Raw genomic sequence first — 16,917 nt, 5'->3', positions numbered from 1 at the left:
TAAATGCAGTTTGATTATTCACTGGCCAGAGCAGTTTGAGATAACAAAGGTTGTGTCTACACGTTCAAGGAAAATACATGCAATTATCCAGGAAGCTGATTCGAAACAGTGTGACACAGCTCAAAGAAGCCAACTTTCCAGAGAGAAGAAAACAGACCCACCTTTTTACTGCATTCTCAGACAGACACGAACATTTCTTGTTTAATTTTTTTGGCCAATACATTGGGCGGGGGGGAGGGGGAGGGAAAGGCTATATCAAATCAAATCAACCCAACAAATATTCCTTATGTAACAAATATGGTGGCTCTTAACTTTTTTTTTTTTTATGCAGCTGGTCCTGTGTTCATAGGCGATTAGGATCTTTTTTTAGGCAGGTTTTAAAGCTACACTGACATGCTTTCCTATCCTATTCTCTCTTGAACATTCTTCTCAGTTTTATGTCCTTCCCCATAGCAGGAGGGGAATCACAGCATCTACACTTCCTCTGAGTTAGAACACCTGCCAGCAACAGGTCAGGCAGTCCTCCCCATCTATCTGCTCCTCCACCATGGGGATTTCAAGCTTTCAGGGAGATAAAAAGTTAACTCCTGCTAACAGAAAGAATTGAGGACCCTGATCTAAACAACCAAGAGTCACAAAGTTTTTAAAATAAATTCAATGTTGTGGTCAAAGATAAGTGAGTCAAGGACAAAGTGAACCTCCATAAACATCAAGCTGTGAACTGCCTTTAGGTTTATAAGGCCCCTTTCCTCCTCTCCCCACCAGGTTATTCCACATACTTTATTGAGAATAGAACAAAGATTAATGACCTTGCTCTAAAGTGATTCTCTGCTTAGAGGTCTTAAAAAGAATATTTAATCAAAATTTACAACTGAAATCAGGAAAGAATAATGACCAAAAAAATGCAGTTTGCCACCTGGGAACCCTCTTCAGCAGAGATGTAAGATGATTGGGGAACATACCCTTTCTGCTACAAATCTCACAGACTGCACACTGGTTCCATATAAGTTGTCATTGTACTGGCCGGCTTCTATAAACTTGTGCTCTTGGATGTCTTTCTCCATTTGTTCTCTGGAAATGACAAAGTGATAGTCTCTGCCATCCACCTCGTAGTCACGCTTTGGCCTCGTAGTATCTTTATAAAATGAAGACGATGAAAATAAGGTAACTTTATACTCACAAACCTCCTTTATACATATTTTTTAACACCCTCAACATAAATATATAAAAATATGTAATATGAAGGCCTCAGACAATAGGCAGTGCTGGGCTGTAATACTTAAGAGAAGAGAAACAGGAAGGGACTCTGCATTTACTGCATTTTCATTTCCAAATGGAGAGTGTCTAGAGATCATATAGTGCTAGGAGACTGTGAAGTTCAGCCAGACTGTGCATTTGGTTGAGACCCCAGGAAGGCCACATTTTATGAGGTTACTCTCGACCTACTCTAGAAAGTCTTCACAAAGTCTAAAACCAAGTCAAAATTGGAAAAAACTGATTTCTCAGTAAATTATTATCTGCCAGAACAAAACCTTAGTAGTGTAGTGTATAAAGGAAGATAACAAAACCCAGATGCTCAATAATGTAGCATCACAATGTCTAGCACATGATAAAAGATTTGTGACAAGCAAAGAAGTAAAAAAATGTCATAAAAAATGGACATTCAGTATAAATATATTCATGGATTTTAAAAGATGTAAAATGAGGCCATCATAGTTAAGGAAGGACTAAAAATCATCAGCTCTAACCATAGCTAGAGATGGTTAAACTGTGGTAAGAAGAAGGGAAACTAATTTAACATTATAAATTTAAAAAATGTTAAAATAAACATGGTATGATATCACTTATACATGGAATCTAAAAAATACAACAAACTAGTGAATGTAACTAAAAGGAAGCAGACTCACAGATATAGAAAACAAACTAATGGTTATGGAGGGAGGGGCAACGTGGCGTAAGGAGGTGGGAGGTACAGACAGTTGGGTGTAATAAGATAGGCTCAAGGATATACTGTACAACACTGGCAATATAGCCAATAATTCTGTAATAACTGTAAATGGAAAGTAACCTTTAAAAATTGTATAAAAAAAAAGAATACAGGAGGGAGTAAGACACATTCTACACCTGCACTGCTCAGGGTGGTCACCAGGAGCCCCATTCAAGAGCTCTTAAGATGGTGCTGTCCTATACGTGTCAGATACACACTGGATTTCTGAGACTTACTACCCAAAATTTTAAAATATTTCAATAATTTTTATACTGATTACAATTAAAATGATATTGTTCTGGATATAATGGGTTAAATATAATTTATCATTAACATTAAAAAAATATTAAAATATTTTTGATCTTTGACCCAGATATTCTTCCTAGAAATCTCTTTAAAATTATCAAAACTTCAGATGAAGTTTTATCCTTAAAGATATTGATTATATTAATTTATAAATTATAAGTAATTATATAATTATAATCATATTTGAGTTATAATTCATAATATTGAAAAGCAGAGAAAACCCAAAATACCCGTGAGAAAGTATTAATTATGACATAATAATTATTTAAAATATACAAAATTTTAAATGATATTAAGCAAAAAACAGTATATATCTAATATGTACCCAATCATGGGAGAAAATGCATGAAAAGAAAGAGTAGGTAGAAATCTATGAAAATATTAGCAGTGATGTTATCTCTGGGTACCTTGTAGGATTCTGTATATTTTTCATTTTCTTGCTTAACTTTTTAGCATTTTCCATGTTTTATACAATGAACATGTATTGATTTTCATAAAATAGTGCTATTAATTAAAAAAGAGAAAGAGAAGAATTTGCAAGGTGGAGGGGAAGTGAAAATGGTGCTAAAAGACTTTTTTTTTCCTTTCAAAAGCGGAGGAACAAGTTGGGAGCTGCAACAAATGGCCTAGGGTTTGACTTGCTCATTTCTATCTGGAGTCTCTCTCAGGACACGTTCTGTGGCAAGGTCTCTTCCCAAACGCTTGCTGGGAACAGTTTCATGAGACAGAACAAGCATCCTAGTTTCCTCCTGCCCATGTACTGCACACAGGCAATTCCTGCTATTCTTCTATATTCCAGGAGACATTTGCAGTCTTGAAATGTAAGAGACACTTTCGAACACTAAAGCTTAAAAAAGGTAGAGTGAGAAAGAAATATTTGTTGAGATCAGATTTAAGAGCTCGATGATCTAGTAAATTAAAGTTTCCTGGTGGGTTTGTCTACATACACAGAAGGCCTCTATGCACTTTTATGTGACACAGTGAGAGTAGAGATGGAAGTGGTGAGTGGGTGAATGGGGAACGGGAGGGGGGAGAGCAGATAGGCTGTTACAGGCATGTAGCCCTAAGTGTATCAGAGGGACCAGGAGACCCGATGATTGTCCATAATGACAAGAAAGCAGATTAAAGTCTGCAGTGGCCAGAAGCGTGGGTTAAATTTTTATATTCCTTCTTATCTTCATCCTCCCAACACCTGAAGCTGTGAAAGGACTTGGGAAAAGCTATTTTGTTTTGGATTGACACAGAGCCCTAAGTCATCCTGAGATAATTTTAATAGATGGCTTTGTTTCTGATCTCTTTTATTGTGACTGAGGGTGATCATCAGTTAGATCCATTAAGCCTGTAACATGCCTTCACTGACTGAGCTCACTTTGTTGCTACAAAAAAAACTTGCATGTCCTCCAGGTGTCACATAGTCCAAATGATGTGTTTGCCTGAGTTGTTTTTCAGGAACTTGGAGTCAGCTGTGTCCAGTTTGAGCTTGAGCTGGTTAAGACTGGTTAAGACCACCGACCCTCCAACTGGGTGGGTGAGCACCAGTGTCCTCTTGGTGACCTTTTGACATCAGGGCCCCAAACTCCACCCTCAGAACATGCTGATGCTGCCATTTTCTGAACATGCTTGCCATGAAGCCTGTAGCTTACTTGCACCTGCACAGAATGACAATCACCTCACCTTTTTCTTATTTCCAATCACTCCTACCCACGCTCCCCACACCTCAGGCCACCCTGCTCCTTCAGCCCACAGATAACCCTGTCGCTGGCCTTCACCTTTGGCGAGGCAAGTCTGAGAGTCTGAGATTCATTCTCCAATCTCCTCACTTGGCTGCCAGGTGAATTTACCCTTTCTTTGCTGCAAACCTCAGCATTTCAGCGTTTGGCTTGCTGTGCGTTGGGCAAACAAATCTGCTTTGGTAACATTATTCTATGGGAAAAGATGCTTCAGTGGCATTTCAATCAATCTATAAGAACATACTGATACCTATCAATAATCTTATGCCATTTTAAATGCTATGGGAGTGACAAAGAAAGGATTCATCCTGCCCTCTAGGGGACCACATCATTTACTCACTAAACAGAGAACACATGGCAGCATAGATGAAACGTGTTCAGCAGGGAAAATTAAATGAGATGCTCAGATAGTAGGTAACTGATGGTATCTGAATCACTGGAGAGACTACTGAAGGAACAAAATTACATTTTATCATCTCAAAAGGAGCCAAGGTTTATTTCTAGAGAAAAGAGAAACAATACTTACGAGGCACACAGGAGCCAAATTTGTCAGGGAATTCAGATATCAAATCATCATTGATCCGATCCTTCATGGGGCCCAGGATAATCACTGGCCGGGTATAGTTTACTGCAGAGAGGGAAAGGAAGATGCAGATGAGGAGAAAGGCTTGGAAACCACTGTGATTCTTAAGGCAAAGTTGCTGAACATCAAGAACTGGTGAGGGTGTTACTTCAGTGGATAAATTGCCCATACAGCCCTGCATAGGGAAATCGATTTTTAACACCCAGAGTGTTGGCTGAGCCTACTTTCTGGAATTTACTAACAGGGAAAAACAACTGCAGTGTCTGTCAACGAAAAGAAACATTTGGAGAGGCTTTGCTTACTCTTTGGTTATGCCTACACAATGTCAAAACAACTACTGAATTTAGTCAATTGAGTGGGAGGAAAAAAGACTCCAAAGTAGCTATTTGACCACTGTTTAGGCAATGACTTTAAAAAGTAATCATTAGTAGTAATGGACACCTTATGTGTTAATAATTTCTTTTCCTTAGCTCAAAATATTCTCTATACTCTGCTTGGATTTTCCCCATTCCTTTGTAATCATGGGCTTACAAGAAACTCTAAATTTCTTCCCCTGATGCTTGAATTTTCTCTACAGTATCCTTGTCAATAGCCATTAACTTCTGTATAAAGTCCTCCCAGGCTTTGGAGCAGCCTAGAAGGTGGCTTGTATCTTAGGACAGGTCTGCTAGAAAGCCCTTCTTAATACCGAGTGGACGTCAAGCTGCATGGAGATTTTAGGCATCGACCCTGTAGGTGGGGCTCTTTATGATTTGTATGTGCTCCTTCCCACTAAGGACCACTCATCTGGAGGGCAGCTCCATCCTCCTGGGAGCTGTTGCTGCCCACACTCAGCAGAGAAGTTGTTTGCTTGGTCACAGGGCCAAAGAGAGAGCAGGGTCTGGCCTGGGAACTGCTGAGAGTTAAGGAGTTTATTTTCTTTAGTCCTTCACTCCTTCCCTCCTGTAATGGTGTCACCTGTTATGGTCTGGAAATCAGGAACCAGAGCATGCTGGGAAACTTACTTTCCTGCCTTGTGACAGGCTCATAAGAAAGAATGAAGTCTTCCTGCCCTCCTGAGAAGAGAAAAAAGGAAAATTACAGTGGACTAACAACCAGCCACAAACCACAGCTATAAGCCCTGCTCTACAACCCAGGAAACAGACCCAGTTCGGGGTTAATTTCCTTGCTCTCTCCCTCCTTGAACCATTCCCCAAACACCTTCACCCTCATCAAGCTGTTTAGCACTATTACAGTGTCAGGTGATTGATGGTCACAAGTCTAAGGACAACTGGAGGCTGGCCGTCTGCAGTTCAGCAGGGCAGTGACCTAAGAGACCACCTTCCATCTGACACTGAGAAATGCAGCACTATGGCCTCACACCCAGCATTCCTACTTAAAAAGGAATCCATTGAGTTCAAGGAGAGGGTCCATCCAATAGTTTGCTGCTACATTACCAGAGTTTCTGGACCTTTTATTTCATCTTCCATTTTATTTCCCAAAGAAGCACATTGTTCAAAAGCAAATGCCTGCTTGTTTCACTTATGAGACAAAAACTTCATCAGCATACACTATAGGGCTTGGAGGATTTTACTCTGTTAATTCATCAAGAAAACACTGGGTCAATTAAGAAGATAAAAAAATTGAGGAGGACCCTATATCACTGGTTCTAATTGCTGCTAAATCTACCCTTGAAACTTTGAAAAGAGAAGTAAGGAAGACAATGTAGTTTAAGTGTTGGCCCCTCCAGTGTCAATTGTTACAAGCCTTCTGATTTACGGTGAGCCTCAAGTAAACACATAACCATGGAAAGTAAATTGGTTTTAGGCAATTATTTTTTTCAATCATCTATTTTGCCCAGTTGATGAACTAGGCACGAGATTAGTCTGATTCAGCTGCAAACCCGGAAGGCTCTATTCTTTTATTTTCATAGGCCTAGGATCAACTATCTTTTGGTGGGGAAATTGTTTAGGGCTGTTCAGGAGGAATGTACTATGAGGTACTTTTTCCTGACACCAAAGGGCAATGAGTCTCATTGCTTTAACTCCTAATAGCCCCTGAAATACATTCACTGTCTGTCAAAGCCACATGCTGCACCTTCGGAAGTCGCAGCCTCGGGAGGGTGAGTTCATTTCATAAAATGAGTTAGTATTACAGACAGTTTTGATAATGACAACTGATTTTGGTAAATTAAGCGATGTATGGGTAAAGCTGTGAATTACAGATGTCTTCCCTGGGGTGCGGTGGGGGTGGGGTTATCTTACTTTTTCAAGCGTGTGAAATGGCCCCAGGCCTATGTCACATCTTACCCTCAAGCAGGGCTCACTCTCAGAACGGCACTGTTAGGCTACTTCCTAAAGTCAGGGAGAAGGGGCATTGGTGCTTCTTCTAAATGGATCCTACTCATGGCTGCTCCAAAAGTGTTTGGGGGACCTTCCCACATTGGGGCAGGGGTTTGGTATGTGAGGAATCAGATTCATGATTTTTTTTTTTATTCAGGAAAAAATGGTTCCCTTTTAAAAAATGAAACTACTGAAATTTTCAGAGGCTGGGCCAAAAATAAATAAATAAAGGTGACTCATTGCTAAGCTCTAGTTATCTACAGGCTGAGATATGCACAGGTCATAGGAATTCAGAGGATAAGTGTAAAAATGGTTTGGGGAATAAAGCAAAGCTTTAGAGATAGAAGCATGGCAGACTATCTCCATGGAATGAGTAACATGTGAGAGGAGAATCCTGACCATGGGATAAGATAAGTTTTAAATATCAGGTGATACTTATGCCTCTACACCAGACTGGGAACCCCATACCACAGTTACCACTGTGTCCCCAGTACTTCACAGAAAGAAAGAGCACAAGGCATTTGCATTCTGATTTTAGTTGTAGGAGACAGGATGAGCAATGAAGCCAAAGATAGGTTCTACTTTGTGTTTCTGTCTATACGCTTTCATTTTGGGAAGCGTGGTTTTCTCTAAATAAATATAACACCTCCTGTTCCCATGGGAATCTCTTTCCAATGGCCTTGCAAATCATTCCAATGGGACATTCTAAAGGCAACCCTTAAATAAAATATTTGGTGTCAGTATGTATAATGTGTGATTCAGAAAACTAGGACAAAGCAACATAGCTTTGATTAACTTTGTTAGAACAGAGCTCTGTAGTTCTTCGTTTACCGATTGCTTTTTGGTTTACTTCTAACCTACAAAAAGCACTGGTTCTTGTTCAGAGCAGTAAGACTGGCAGACAGCAGCGACAACATCCCTTATGTTAAGGTCCATCCCAGTTCTAAAGACCCTGTGACAATCAGGGACTATGTAAGGAAGCCTGCAGGGAGGCTATGGCAGCTGGTATTACCTAATAGCTGTGAACTCCGCACCTGAAACCAATTTTCACTTTCATGTTCAAGAATGAAAAGCCCTAGGGGTAATGGGAAGGAGATTACGAGGAGGAGAAAAAAGCCACAGCAATGAAGGAAAGATAATTCATGTCTGCATAGCACTTTACAGGCTATAAAAGGCTTTCACAGCCATTGCCTCCTATTTTTCACAGCCATTTCTTTTGAGGTAGGTGCTCTGATGATCTCCACTTTACAGATGAAGAAGCTGAGGCTCAGACATGGGGCCTGTTTCCTCAGTTAGTAAGTAGTAGAGTCAAGATTTAAAACCACATCTTTTTGGACTCCTTGTTGAGTGTATGGCACTGTCTCAAAAAGGCCAGAGATGTAGAATTCTCTGTGGGGGCTGGGATGTAAGGGCAGAACTTACACATGAACAAAGAGTGGGTGGCAGAGAAGGGAGCTGAACCCGGGTCAGAGTCACTGACAGGCCATAAGGTGCTCCATCTGCAAACACCAACTCTTTTTTTCTTAATGCTGCTGTGTCATCTCCATAAAATAATCATCCTTAGTAGTTTTTCTATTTTTTGCTCAGCAGGTGTCGGCACTTAGAAATAACAGCTGACACAAGGGTACAAACAATTACTTGGTCCTGTTTTGGCAAGTGCACGGCTGGAAAGGGGAGAGCAGCACAGTGCTGGGGGTGGACGCCTGTAGCGGGCAGAGACTTAGCAGAGGCTGCTGTAACAATCTCCACGAAACACCACCTTTAAACTGGAAGCAAGTCACAGTAAGAGGGATTTGGAGTAAGACTCTAATATGCCCTCATAATGAGGAAAAACAAGTTGTTCTTCTTTAGGGCTTTTTCAAAATTAGAAAAGAGAGAGGAGGGAAGTAAAGACCAGTGGCAGGACATTTAATGTTCTAAATTTTAGTGTTTAGTGCCTGCACTGGATAAATTATGAAGAATAAACTGGGTTCCTGGAGCCATAGAATGTTAGCACTAAGAAAGGGTTTGGAGTTCCTGCGGTTCATAGATGGAAAGTCTGCAGCACGTGATGTCACTCCCCCTTCTGAACCCTGGACATGCATCATACATCAATCATTGCCCGAATTACTGCTGAGCCTCGCTTGGCCTCAATACTTTTCAATACAATTCTTCAGGCAGCTATTACCAGTTGGTCAAAGGGCAATCTTGACTAAAATCTGTTTCTTATATCTCTGTTCTAATCCAAGCTAGTCATTTACACAGGAGAGAACTAAGGTTCAAAAATATTCAGTGATTTCTTCAAGGTCACACAGTGAATTAGTAATTCAGTGTCTTCGAAGGATCTTCAGAAGATTAAATCTGTTACTATACATACAGCCCTTAAAATATGGCTTAGTACATAGTTAATGGTACATAAATATTGCTACATGTATTAATTCGATAGGTAGTATGAAATGGTTGAAATGTACTAAAAAGTGAAGAGGCTTGGATTACAAACTATGGGGAAGAGTGAAAATGTATGTTTCAGAATTAAAAAATCTTGATTGGACTTGCAGTGCCATCATATTAGAACTTCAGCTTTCTCATCTGTAAAATGAGGTATTAATATAAGGTATATCTCGTAATTTTGCTGCAGAAATCAAATGAGAATAATAGATGTAATAAAATTGCTTTGTAAGGGCTAAAGAACTAGAGGAAATATAAGGGCAGTACTTGAGAAGAGTGGAGAAAGGAGAAGAATAAGGGCACCATTTTGACTGATTCCAGAGGGAAATCATCTCAATTTCACTTAGATCACTTCTTCCAGATCCTTGTTTTGAAAATCCTACTTAACTGATCAGCATCAATGGGTTAAGAGGATAATCATCAGCTCCCCCATACCCATAGTGACATAAAGAACTTTAGTGGGCTCGAAGGAAGGCAGGTCTTCAGCTTGTAGAGATTTGCAAGGTTTCCATTATAGCTTTGCTTCCATATATAAGGGTAATTGAAAGGTATGCAAAACAAACACAAATACAGGCCTGCACTTTATTACCTTGTTGAGAGACAGAAATCTGGAATTAGCCCATAATTAAGACAGTTTTGAGATGGCATTTTGCATTAGACAATATGCATTGTAACCAACTGCATTTTAGCTAGTGCTCAATATAGTTGGACTTCGGAAAAAATAATTATTCTGTAACTCTTGGGATGGTGCAGCAAAGGTCTGAGCTATTTATTAGAAAGTGAGGTTAGTGTAAATTCATGTGTACGTGTGTGTATCTCAGAAAATACATGAGGCTTTCAAGTAAGGTTGGCACAATCTGTAACTCCAGAATGTAGTGTGAGTGGTGCCCTCTGGAGCTGTGAAATACACGGGCCTGGGCCCTTCTTTCTAACCGCTGACTTTTTTTTTAGCCATTTTGTCCCTGAGCGGACATGGAATGGTTCTAAGAGTAAAAAAATAACACCTGAACATTAGTGGAAAGAGGTCTTTTCTGTATTTGTCTATACTGCTATTCGCAAAACATAAAAGTTACTCATAATTACAGCAAAAGCCAGGAATTCAATAGAAAAGTCCAGCTTGGTTTGATTTCGAAACTGCACTTTCTGGAAACCGCATCTGCCCCAAGCCTCTGTCTTCTGTCATGCCACTGCCCTTCCTAGAAAGTTTCTTCTTCAACTTACTAAGCTGGCAAGTTCCTCATCTTGCCAAAGGCCCCTTCCTTTATGAAATCATCTCTGAAGCCCCACTATTCTTGGGCCAACTTTTATTCTAGAAACAGCCACATTTTGTGCTTTTTTTTTTTTTTTAATGTACTGATCTCTCTCTCTCTCCCTACACACATGTTGAGTACCAGAGTTCATTGAGATTCATATTGGGTCCTAAGTTGTCTATGAGAGAGCATGACATAGAGTGGATGCTGAATGAACTAAAGAATATTCCTCTCTAACTCCTCATATTTCCATCCTGGAGGAAGAAATATCCTTCTCCCCCCAGCCCCTCACCCCCAAGCTAGGACAAAGGCTCTTCTTAGTTTGTTCATTTGTAGAGAAAACAATCTTAATGGCCAAGCTTCTGTACCCTCAGATGAGACCCAAGCCAATATAGATTATTAGACTAGTAATATTCTAGAGTTCAGTTCCAACTCTTTTCTCTTCTCATAGATAATTCAAGCTGTTTGCAAGTGTTTCCTTTATTCATTTAATAAACATTTATGTGCACCTACTATTTGAGAGTGAAAAGAATTATTGATGTCATCTTGGAGCACTGCAATCAAGAACTTGTCAAACAGCTGAAAGCCTTGGTGCAATTTTTATAACAATGATTCTGGGAAGAACATTCCCATCTCTGATGGAAAAGAGAGGGGCCTCTAAAATACTCTAAAAAAGATTTCTGAAGGAAAAGGTAGTTCTTAAATACTTTCCATAAAAGGGATTGAAAGAACAAGATTTGATGTTTTCACTTCCTCTAACCTGTGTCTACAGGATGGAAGCACAACACTTAAAAATTGAAAACTGACATCAAAGACATTAGGGCCAAGGGTCTCCATGAAACCAACAAATACGTTACATTTTCCTTATACTCAATTGAGGGTACCTCAGGCTCAGTGAAGATACTTTTGGTCGCTTCTTAACCAGCCAAGTTTCTTTGTTTTAAAAACAAAGGAAGAGATGGGGGAGGCAAATACTCTCCCTACCTGGGATAATTATCAAAGTGCGGGAGTAGGAAGAACATAACCATGTTAAGGATCAGGTTGAGCACAGGAGTGCTTCAATTCCTTTCATCAGGAGGACCTGTCCTTCCACTGAGCAAGAAAATGAGGCGGTTCTGATAGTATTTGGTTGATCAAAGGTACTTCATTATAACTTTTTTTCATTTCATTCTGCGGTGTGTTTCATCTTCCTCCTCTGGTTCCTACCTCGCCATCTGTCATCTTTCCTCTTTTGTGTTTTTTTTCTATTTTTCCACCAATCTTATTATCCAAAGCCTTTCTCAAGATCCAAATTGAATTTGTCACACTTCAAGAACACTATTTGGCATTCCACCTCAAAAAAGGCATGGTTTTGTAAATTACCATGCTGTAATGGAAAAAAACAAAAATGAAAGCTATTCTATTCTATTCCTGTTTTCAATTAATACAATACAAGCAAAAAGACCAAAAAGAAACCCAAAAAACAAAAAACAAAAAAAACAACCAAACAAAACACACACACACACACACACACAAAAACCCACACCAAAAAAACAAAAAAACTCCCCCACAACAAAAACCTCTAAGCAATTTCTATCTTGGTAGTTGAAGGGCCTGCAATTTTCTAAAATCCTCAGAAATTGCTTTTTGAGTAGCCCATTTCACTAAGGAGTACAAATAAATATTATAGAAATTGCAAGGATCCCAGTAATAATATGCACTTATTTTAGTTACCAAAAACCTGTATGTGGTAAGAAACCACAAGAACAGATAAAACAGATGTGCTTGGCATTTGGTGAATATTTTTATATCACTAAGCAAATGGCTTGAGGTGACCAAACAAAAACCAGAAATAATTTTTAAATAGTTACCTACCTTTTCAGTTAAGCTTTCTGATCCAAGATTTGTTCACTTTTAAACAAAATCGGGTTCCTTCAACATTAGAGGGTGAAACTTTTTCATCTCTTCTCAACCACCAAAATTTAAAGTTAGATATAACACAGTATCTGCCTCAAAATATTAATCAAGGAGAGAAGAGATATACAAGGTTCATGCTCCATTTAAAAGGAACACTAATTTATCAGGATCTCTCTTGTAAAGGGGAGCCAGGAACAAAAAAGAAAAGGCAAAATGAGAAGAAAAATAAAACCATGACGAATTTTCAACCTTTCTGCAGGGAGTTTAAATTATTTTGGAGGAAAGAATGTCAGAATCCACCAGGTTGAACTTTCCCCCCACCTTCCCTAGGAGAATTGCATCACCAGGCCACAGCCAACTGAGGTTGGAATCATTTGTTAGCAAGGCAGCTACCTTCTGCACAAATCAGGAGTCAACCCATGGCCCTAGTGTCTTTTCTATCTTTCCACATCAAATGATGATTTCATTTCAAGCCATTTGCTTTGGATGAGGATGATAAAGGGCAGCAATTGAAAAACAACGACAGCAAAAATCTGAAATGAACACCACAGGCAAGGGGGCAATTGCAAAGAAAAGAATCACAAACCACAGCAATAACTTACGGTAGCTACTTTCGCTATCGCTGGCATTAGAAGAAACATGTTCTGCAAGAACAGCACAGCAAATTAAAGAGATACCAAGCATTGGCGAGCAGCCAGAACTTAAAGGAATACCATGCAAGGCTACTAGAAATGTGAGCGAAAGGCAAGTAAGAGGCCGCAGAGGAGACGCATTAAAAAAACTCAGATAAGATGAAGATAAAAACTTTATCTCTATTTTCCAGGAAGCTACTACTTGATTTGCTGTGCCTTCTTTTTTAGCAAACAGGAAAGCATGTTTAATTATTTAAAAAAATGCATAGTGTCCATCTAAGCACTCTTCTTTTTATAAATACTTTGACCCATTCACGTAGCTCTGGTTTTCCAGATTCTTGTTACAAAGGGCAATGTGTCTCAACTGGATGTTCTCGACTATAAATTCCGGAGTTTCTGGTGTGTAGGGGCTATTTTCTTGCAGGCTTTTTGTTTCTCTATTTTGCTGTTAGGTATTTTGCAGGAATATTGCATTTCAAATTGCCAGTTGATTCCTGGAATCCCTTGAATTTTATTTCTATTTAAATACTTCCTAAACTAATTCACAAGATGAAAGGGATTGCTGAAGAACTTTCCTGTGAGTGTGTAGGAAATATTAGAGGAAGAAATGAGTCACTGAAAAATGTTTTATGAATGAGTTCAATATTTCCTGGTTTTTATTTTAAGATTCTTGCTTGGATAGCTATTAGGTTCTGGAGGAATGGAACAGGCAGAAGATAAATGGTCTGATACCAAGCACAGGTTCTGGCATTAAGTATGTTTTTAATTCATATCAAATGACTGTACAAGTATACAGTGATATTTCAAAAATTTTTTTTCATAAAAATACAGTTTAGCATAACAGGGATATATTGGTTATGTGCCAGGATTAGAGCTTTTATTTCCAAAAATATTTCCTTTCATCTGCACTATTTATTAAGTTACAAAAGATAAATTCATCAACTTATCAACTTCTCTGTATATCAGGCTAACTGAAAGAAGAATATGTGACTATTTGATTTCTGAAGCTCATTAGCAATAACTTCATCTTTTCAAAAAGTGACAACTGTTGTACATCTTTAGAAAAAAGGAAAATATACAACATCATTCTCTAACAGTTAAAAAAAGTGCCTTAAAATATATTTGCTGTTATAAATTCTTGCTAATTAGATGGATTCGTTTTCATTTTTTTAGCTTTATTAAGCTATAATTGACATACAAAATTGTAATATATTTTAAAGTGTACTATGTGATGATGTGATACACGTGAATATTGTGAAAGGACTCCCACAATCGAGTTAGTTAACATAGAGTGTGAAACGAATGAAAATCAAAGCATGGGTTAAATTCACCTAAGTAATTTCTCTTTGTGTGGGTGTTTGACCAGAACTGCATTATTAATTTAGGTACACATGTTACAACTGCAAAGGGGCAGTAGGGAAAGAAGTGCGGCTGAATTAGCCAAAATTTGTTTTTTGTTACTGAAATGAAAGTAACACCCAACAATGGTATACCTTCATGGACATAATTATCTCAAGTACCTTGATTTGAAGATGACAGGGTTTTTTGTTTGCTTTTTATTTTTACTTTAAAAATAATTTAGAATGAAGCTACATTATAGAAATTTAGAACCATGTGGTGTTTTATTTAATGACCAATCTCTCTTAACATCAAGATACTGTTTAAGATAATTTTTCTATTTTGTAGTTGAAAAGAAATTAAAAATATGTTCCAGCTAAAGTCCAAATTATGGCTACCAATAGCGTTAACTGGCAAATAACTTTACCTAGTGAAATCTGCTCAATTTTTAAAGAATAAACAAACCTTTGGATTTAAAAGGGCATCATTCTGGATTTTAAAAGCCATCACTTATATTTTTGACTCTCCAATAGCAATGACTTTTTAGTGATGTTCACTTACTAACGACATACTAAAAATTTCCCCACCCCCACTGAAAATGAAGAAATTCTCTCTGGTGGTACTTGAAGCTATCCAGATAATGCTGAAATCAACATTTGAATTTTAGCCACCAGTTCAAGAAAAATTTCATGACATATTCCATATAGAGACGCAAAGATAAAGTTTTCATCTTCAAGGAGATCAGTAGTTACTTTTGATCAGATTTTGTTTTCTAAATATACATATCTAAAAAAAAAAAAGTCCAAATTAACAATTTGAGGCTGAAGGGTATCATTACACAGGGTTATATAACCAGCTCTTGAAAACAAAGTCCAGCTCAATGTTACTTTGTTTTACAGAAATGAAATGAACAGCTTCTAAAAATATTGCCCATAGCTGTTAAATTAAAACAAAACAAAACAAACAAAAATGAACATGTGATACAGCTCTGAAAGACAAAAAACTGTTCTTATTTCATTGGTGCATACACAATGGAGTTAGTATTAAAGAAAGAAAAATCATAGTATAGTATATTAATACACAGAATTATTATTTTTTATTAGTGCAATGAGACAGAATAAAGGCATTAATAACTAGAAAAATTTTAAAGTATAATATATTTTACTTTCCACTCTAAACTATAAAATGAAGATCTGGTTATGCAATGCAGCTAATCACTGATAGAAAAACATTAATACATATCTAAAACTTTATCATACAAACGTTTCAAGCAGGATCACTGCAAGTCAGAAAAAAAAATCAGTCAAAGTTAATAGCAAAGAATTATTCATGGAAGATCAAATAGCTTAATATTTACTGTTTGAGAATGCATGTTCCTTTTGACTATAAAATAGCTCCTTTACTAATAGCAAAGTATAACCCAATTAATGGAATTTGGCAAGGTCATTAAATATGTCTGGGTGAAAAGCCAGAAGAAAGAACATAAAATACATTTCTGCTTTCCTGTTCTAGAACATTTAACTCGCCCTTTCTTTCAACATGGCTTCTTGCTCCCTGGGAGGTACAGGGCGTCAGAGCAAGGGATGCCACGGTCGGCATCAGGGCCATGTTGGTCACATCGCAGGGTCAGAAAGGGAAGATGTGAACTGCAACGGAAGTTACAGTGCCTGAAACACTTTGCTTTTAAATGCTGACATGCAGAACAAAACAGCTGAAAATTACTTTGTAGGAGCATTCACAGCTAGGTAACAAATAAAACTCGTATCTTGTGCATGCTAGGAGTGAAAGGCCCTCGAGAAAAGGAACAAAAGCCAAACTCAAAAGGAAAGAAAAAAGAAAAGAAAAGTTACAGTGACCATTCCTGGGAACTTACTCAGAGTCTTTGTTCCATAACCGTCGTCACCTAATCCGGGGATGTCCTGCATGGAAGTCCCCAGAGAGAGCAATGAGAGAGGGAGAACAGCCACGGAAGAGGAAGGAAGAAGTCAGTGGAGTTGAAATGGATACTACCATGACAGACCGTGTTGCCTGAGCAATCTGGATCCCACGCTCTCTTCTTCTGAAACAACTTTCACCCCAAACTCCCTGGACTGAGACTCAAGGATTCATAAAGCAACTCGAAACGTTTAAGCAGAAGATTGTTATGAAAAAGAGAGAGAGTCAGCAAATGCCATTTTTTGCCCACTGTCAGTATTGCCACAGCAACGTACCACTGAGAGCGATGATCCACTCCAAGTTTCATGGCCAATTCTTGGACTGAGCATCCACCCAATACAAGCTCACTGCTCAGTAAGGAAGTGGTTAATGTTTGCTGGGAGGGAAAGAGTGAACAAATGCTAGTAATCAATATAGGGAATTTAATCACTCCCAGTTAGCTAGCATTCCAAAACAATACATGTGGCAATGGAATCTAATATTTCTGTCCAGAAAAGAATCTGTCTCAAGCC

General features: G+C 38.4%; 1 protein-coding gene across 7 annotated transcripts in view; it reads right to left on the bottom strand.

Moving 5' to 3' along the window:
• DLG2 (discs large MAGUK scaffold protein 2) overlaps positions 1-16,917 on the bottom strand; it is a 1,973,535-nt gene that overhangs the window by 11,135 nt on the left and 1,945,483 nt on the right. For 6 of the 7 annotated variants that reach the window (XM_057748299.1, XM_057748301.1, XM_057748302.1 and 3 more), the window contains 3 exons: positions 5,611-5,661; positions 4,550-4,651; positions 963-1,135 (listed from right to left, as the gene is read on the bottom strand). In XM_057748299.1, coding sequence (XP_057604282.1) covers positions 963-1,135; positions 4,550-4,651; positions 5,611-5,661 — 326 coding nt within the window. Of the gene's footprint in view, positions 1-962; positions 1,136-4,549; positions 4,652-5,610; positions 5,662-16,343; positions 16,390-16,917 lie in introns of all 7 variants that reach the window. The other variant, XM_057748303.1, reaches the window with a different exon arrangement.

This window comes from Hippopotamus amphibius, chromosome 9 (assembly GCF_030028045.1).
Source record: "Hippopotamus amphibius kiboko isolate mHipAmp2 chromosome 9, mHipAmp2.hap2, whole genome shotgun sequence".
Lineage (NCBI taxonomy): Eukaryota > Metazoa > Chordata > Mammalia > Artiodactyla > Hippopotamidae > Hippopotamus > Hippopotamus amphibius.
The sequence above is the reverse complement of the archived record's forward strand: the minus strand, read 5'-3'. Positions and strand labels throughout refer to the sequence as shown.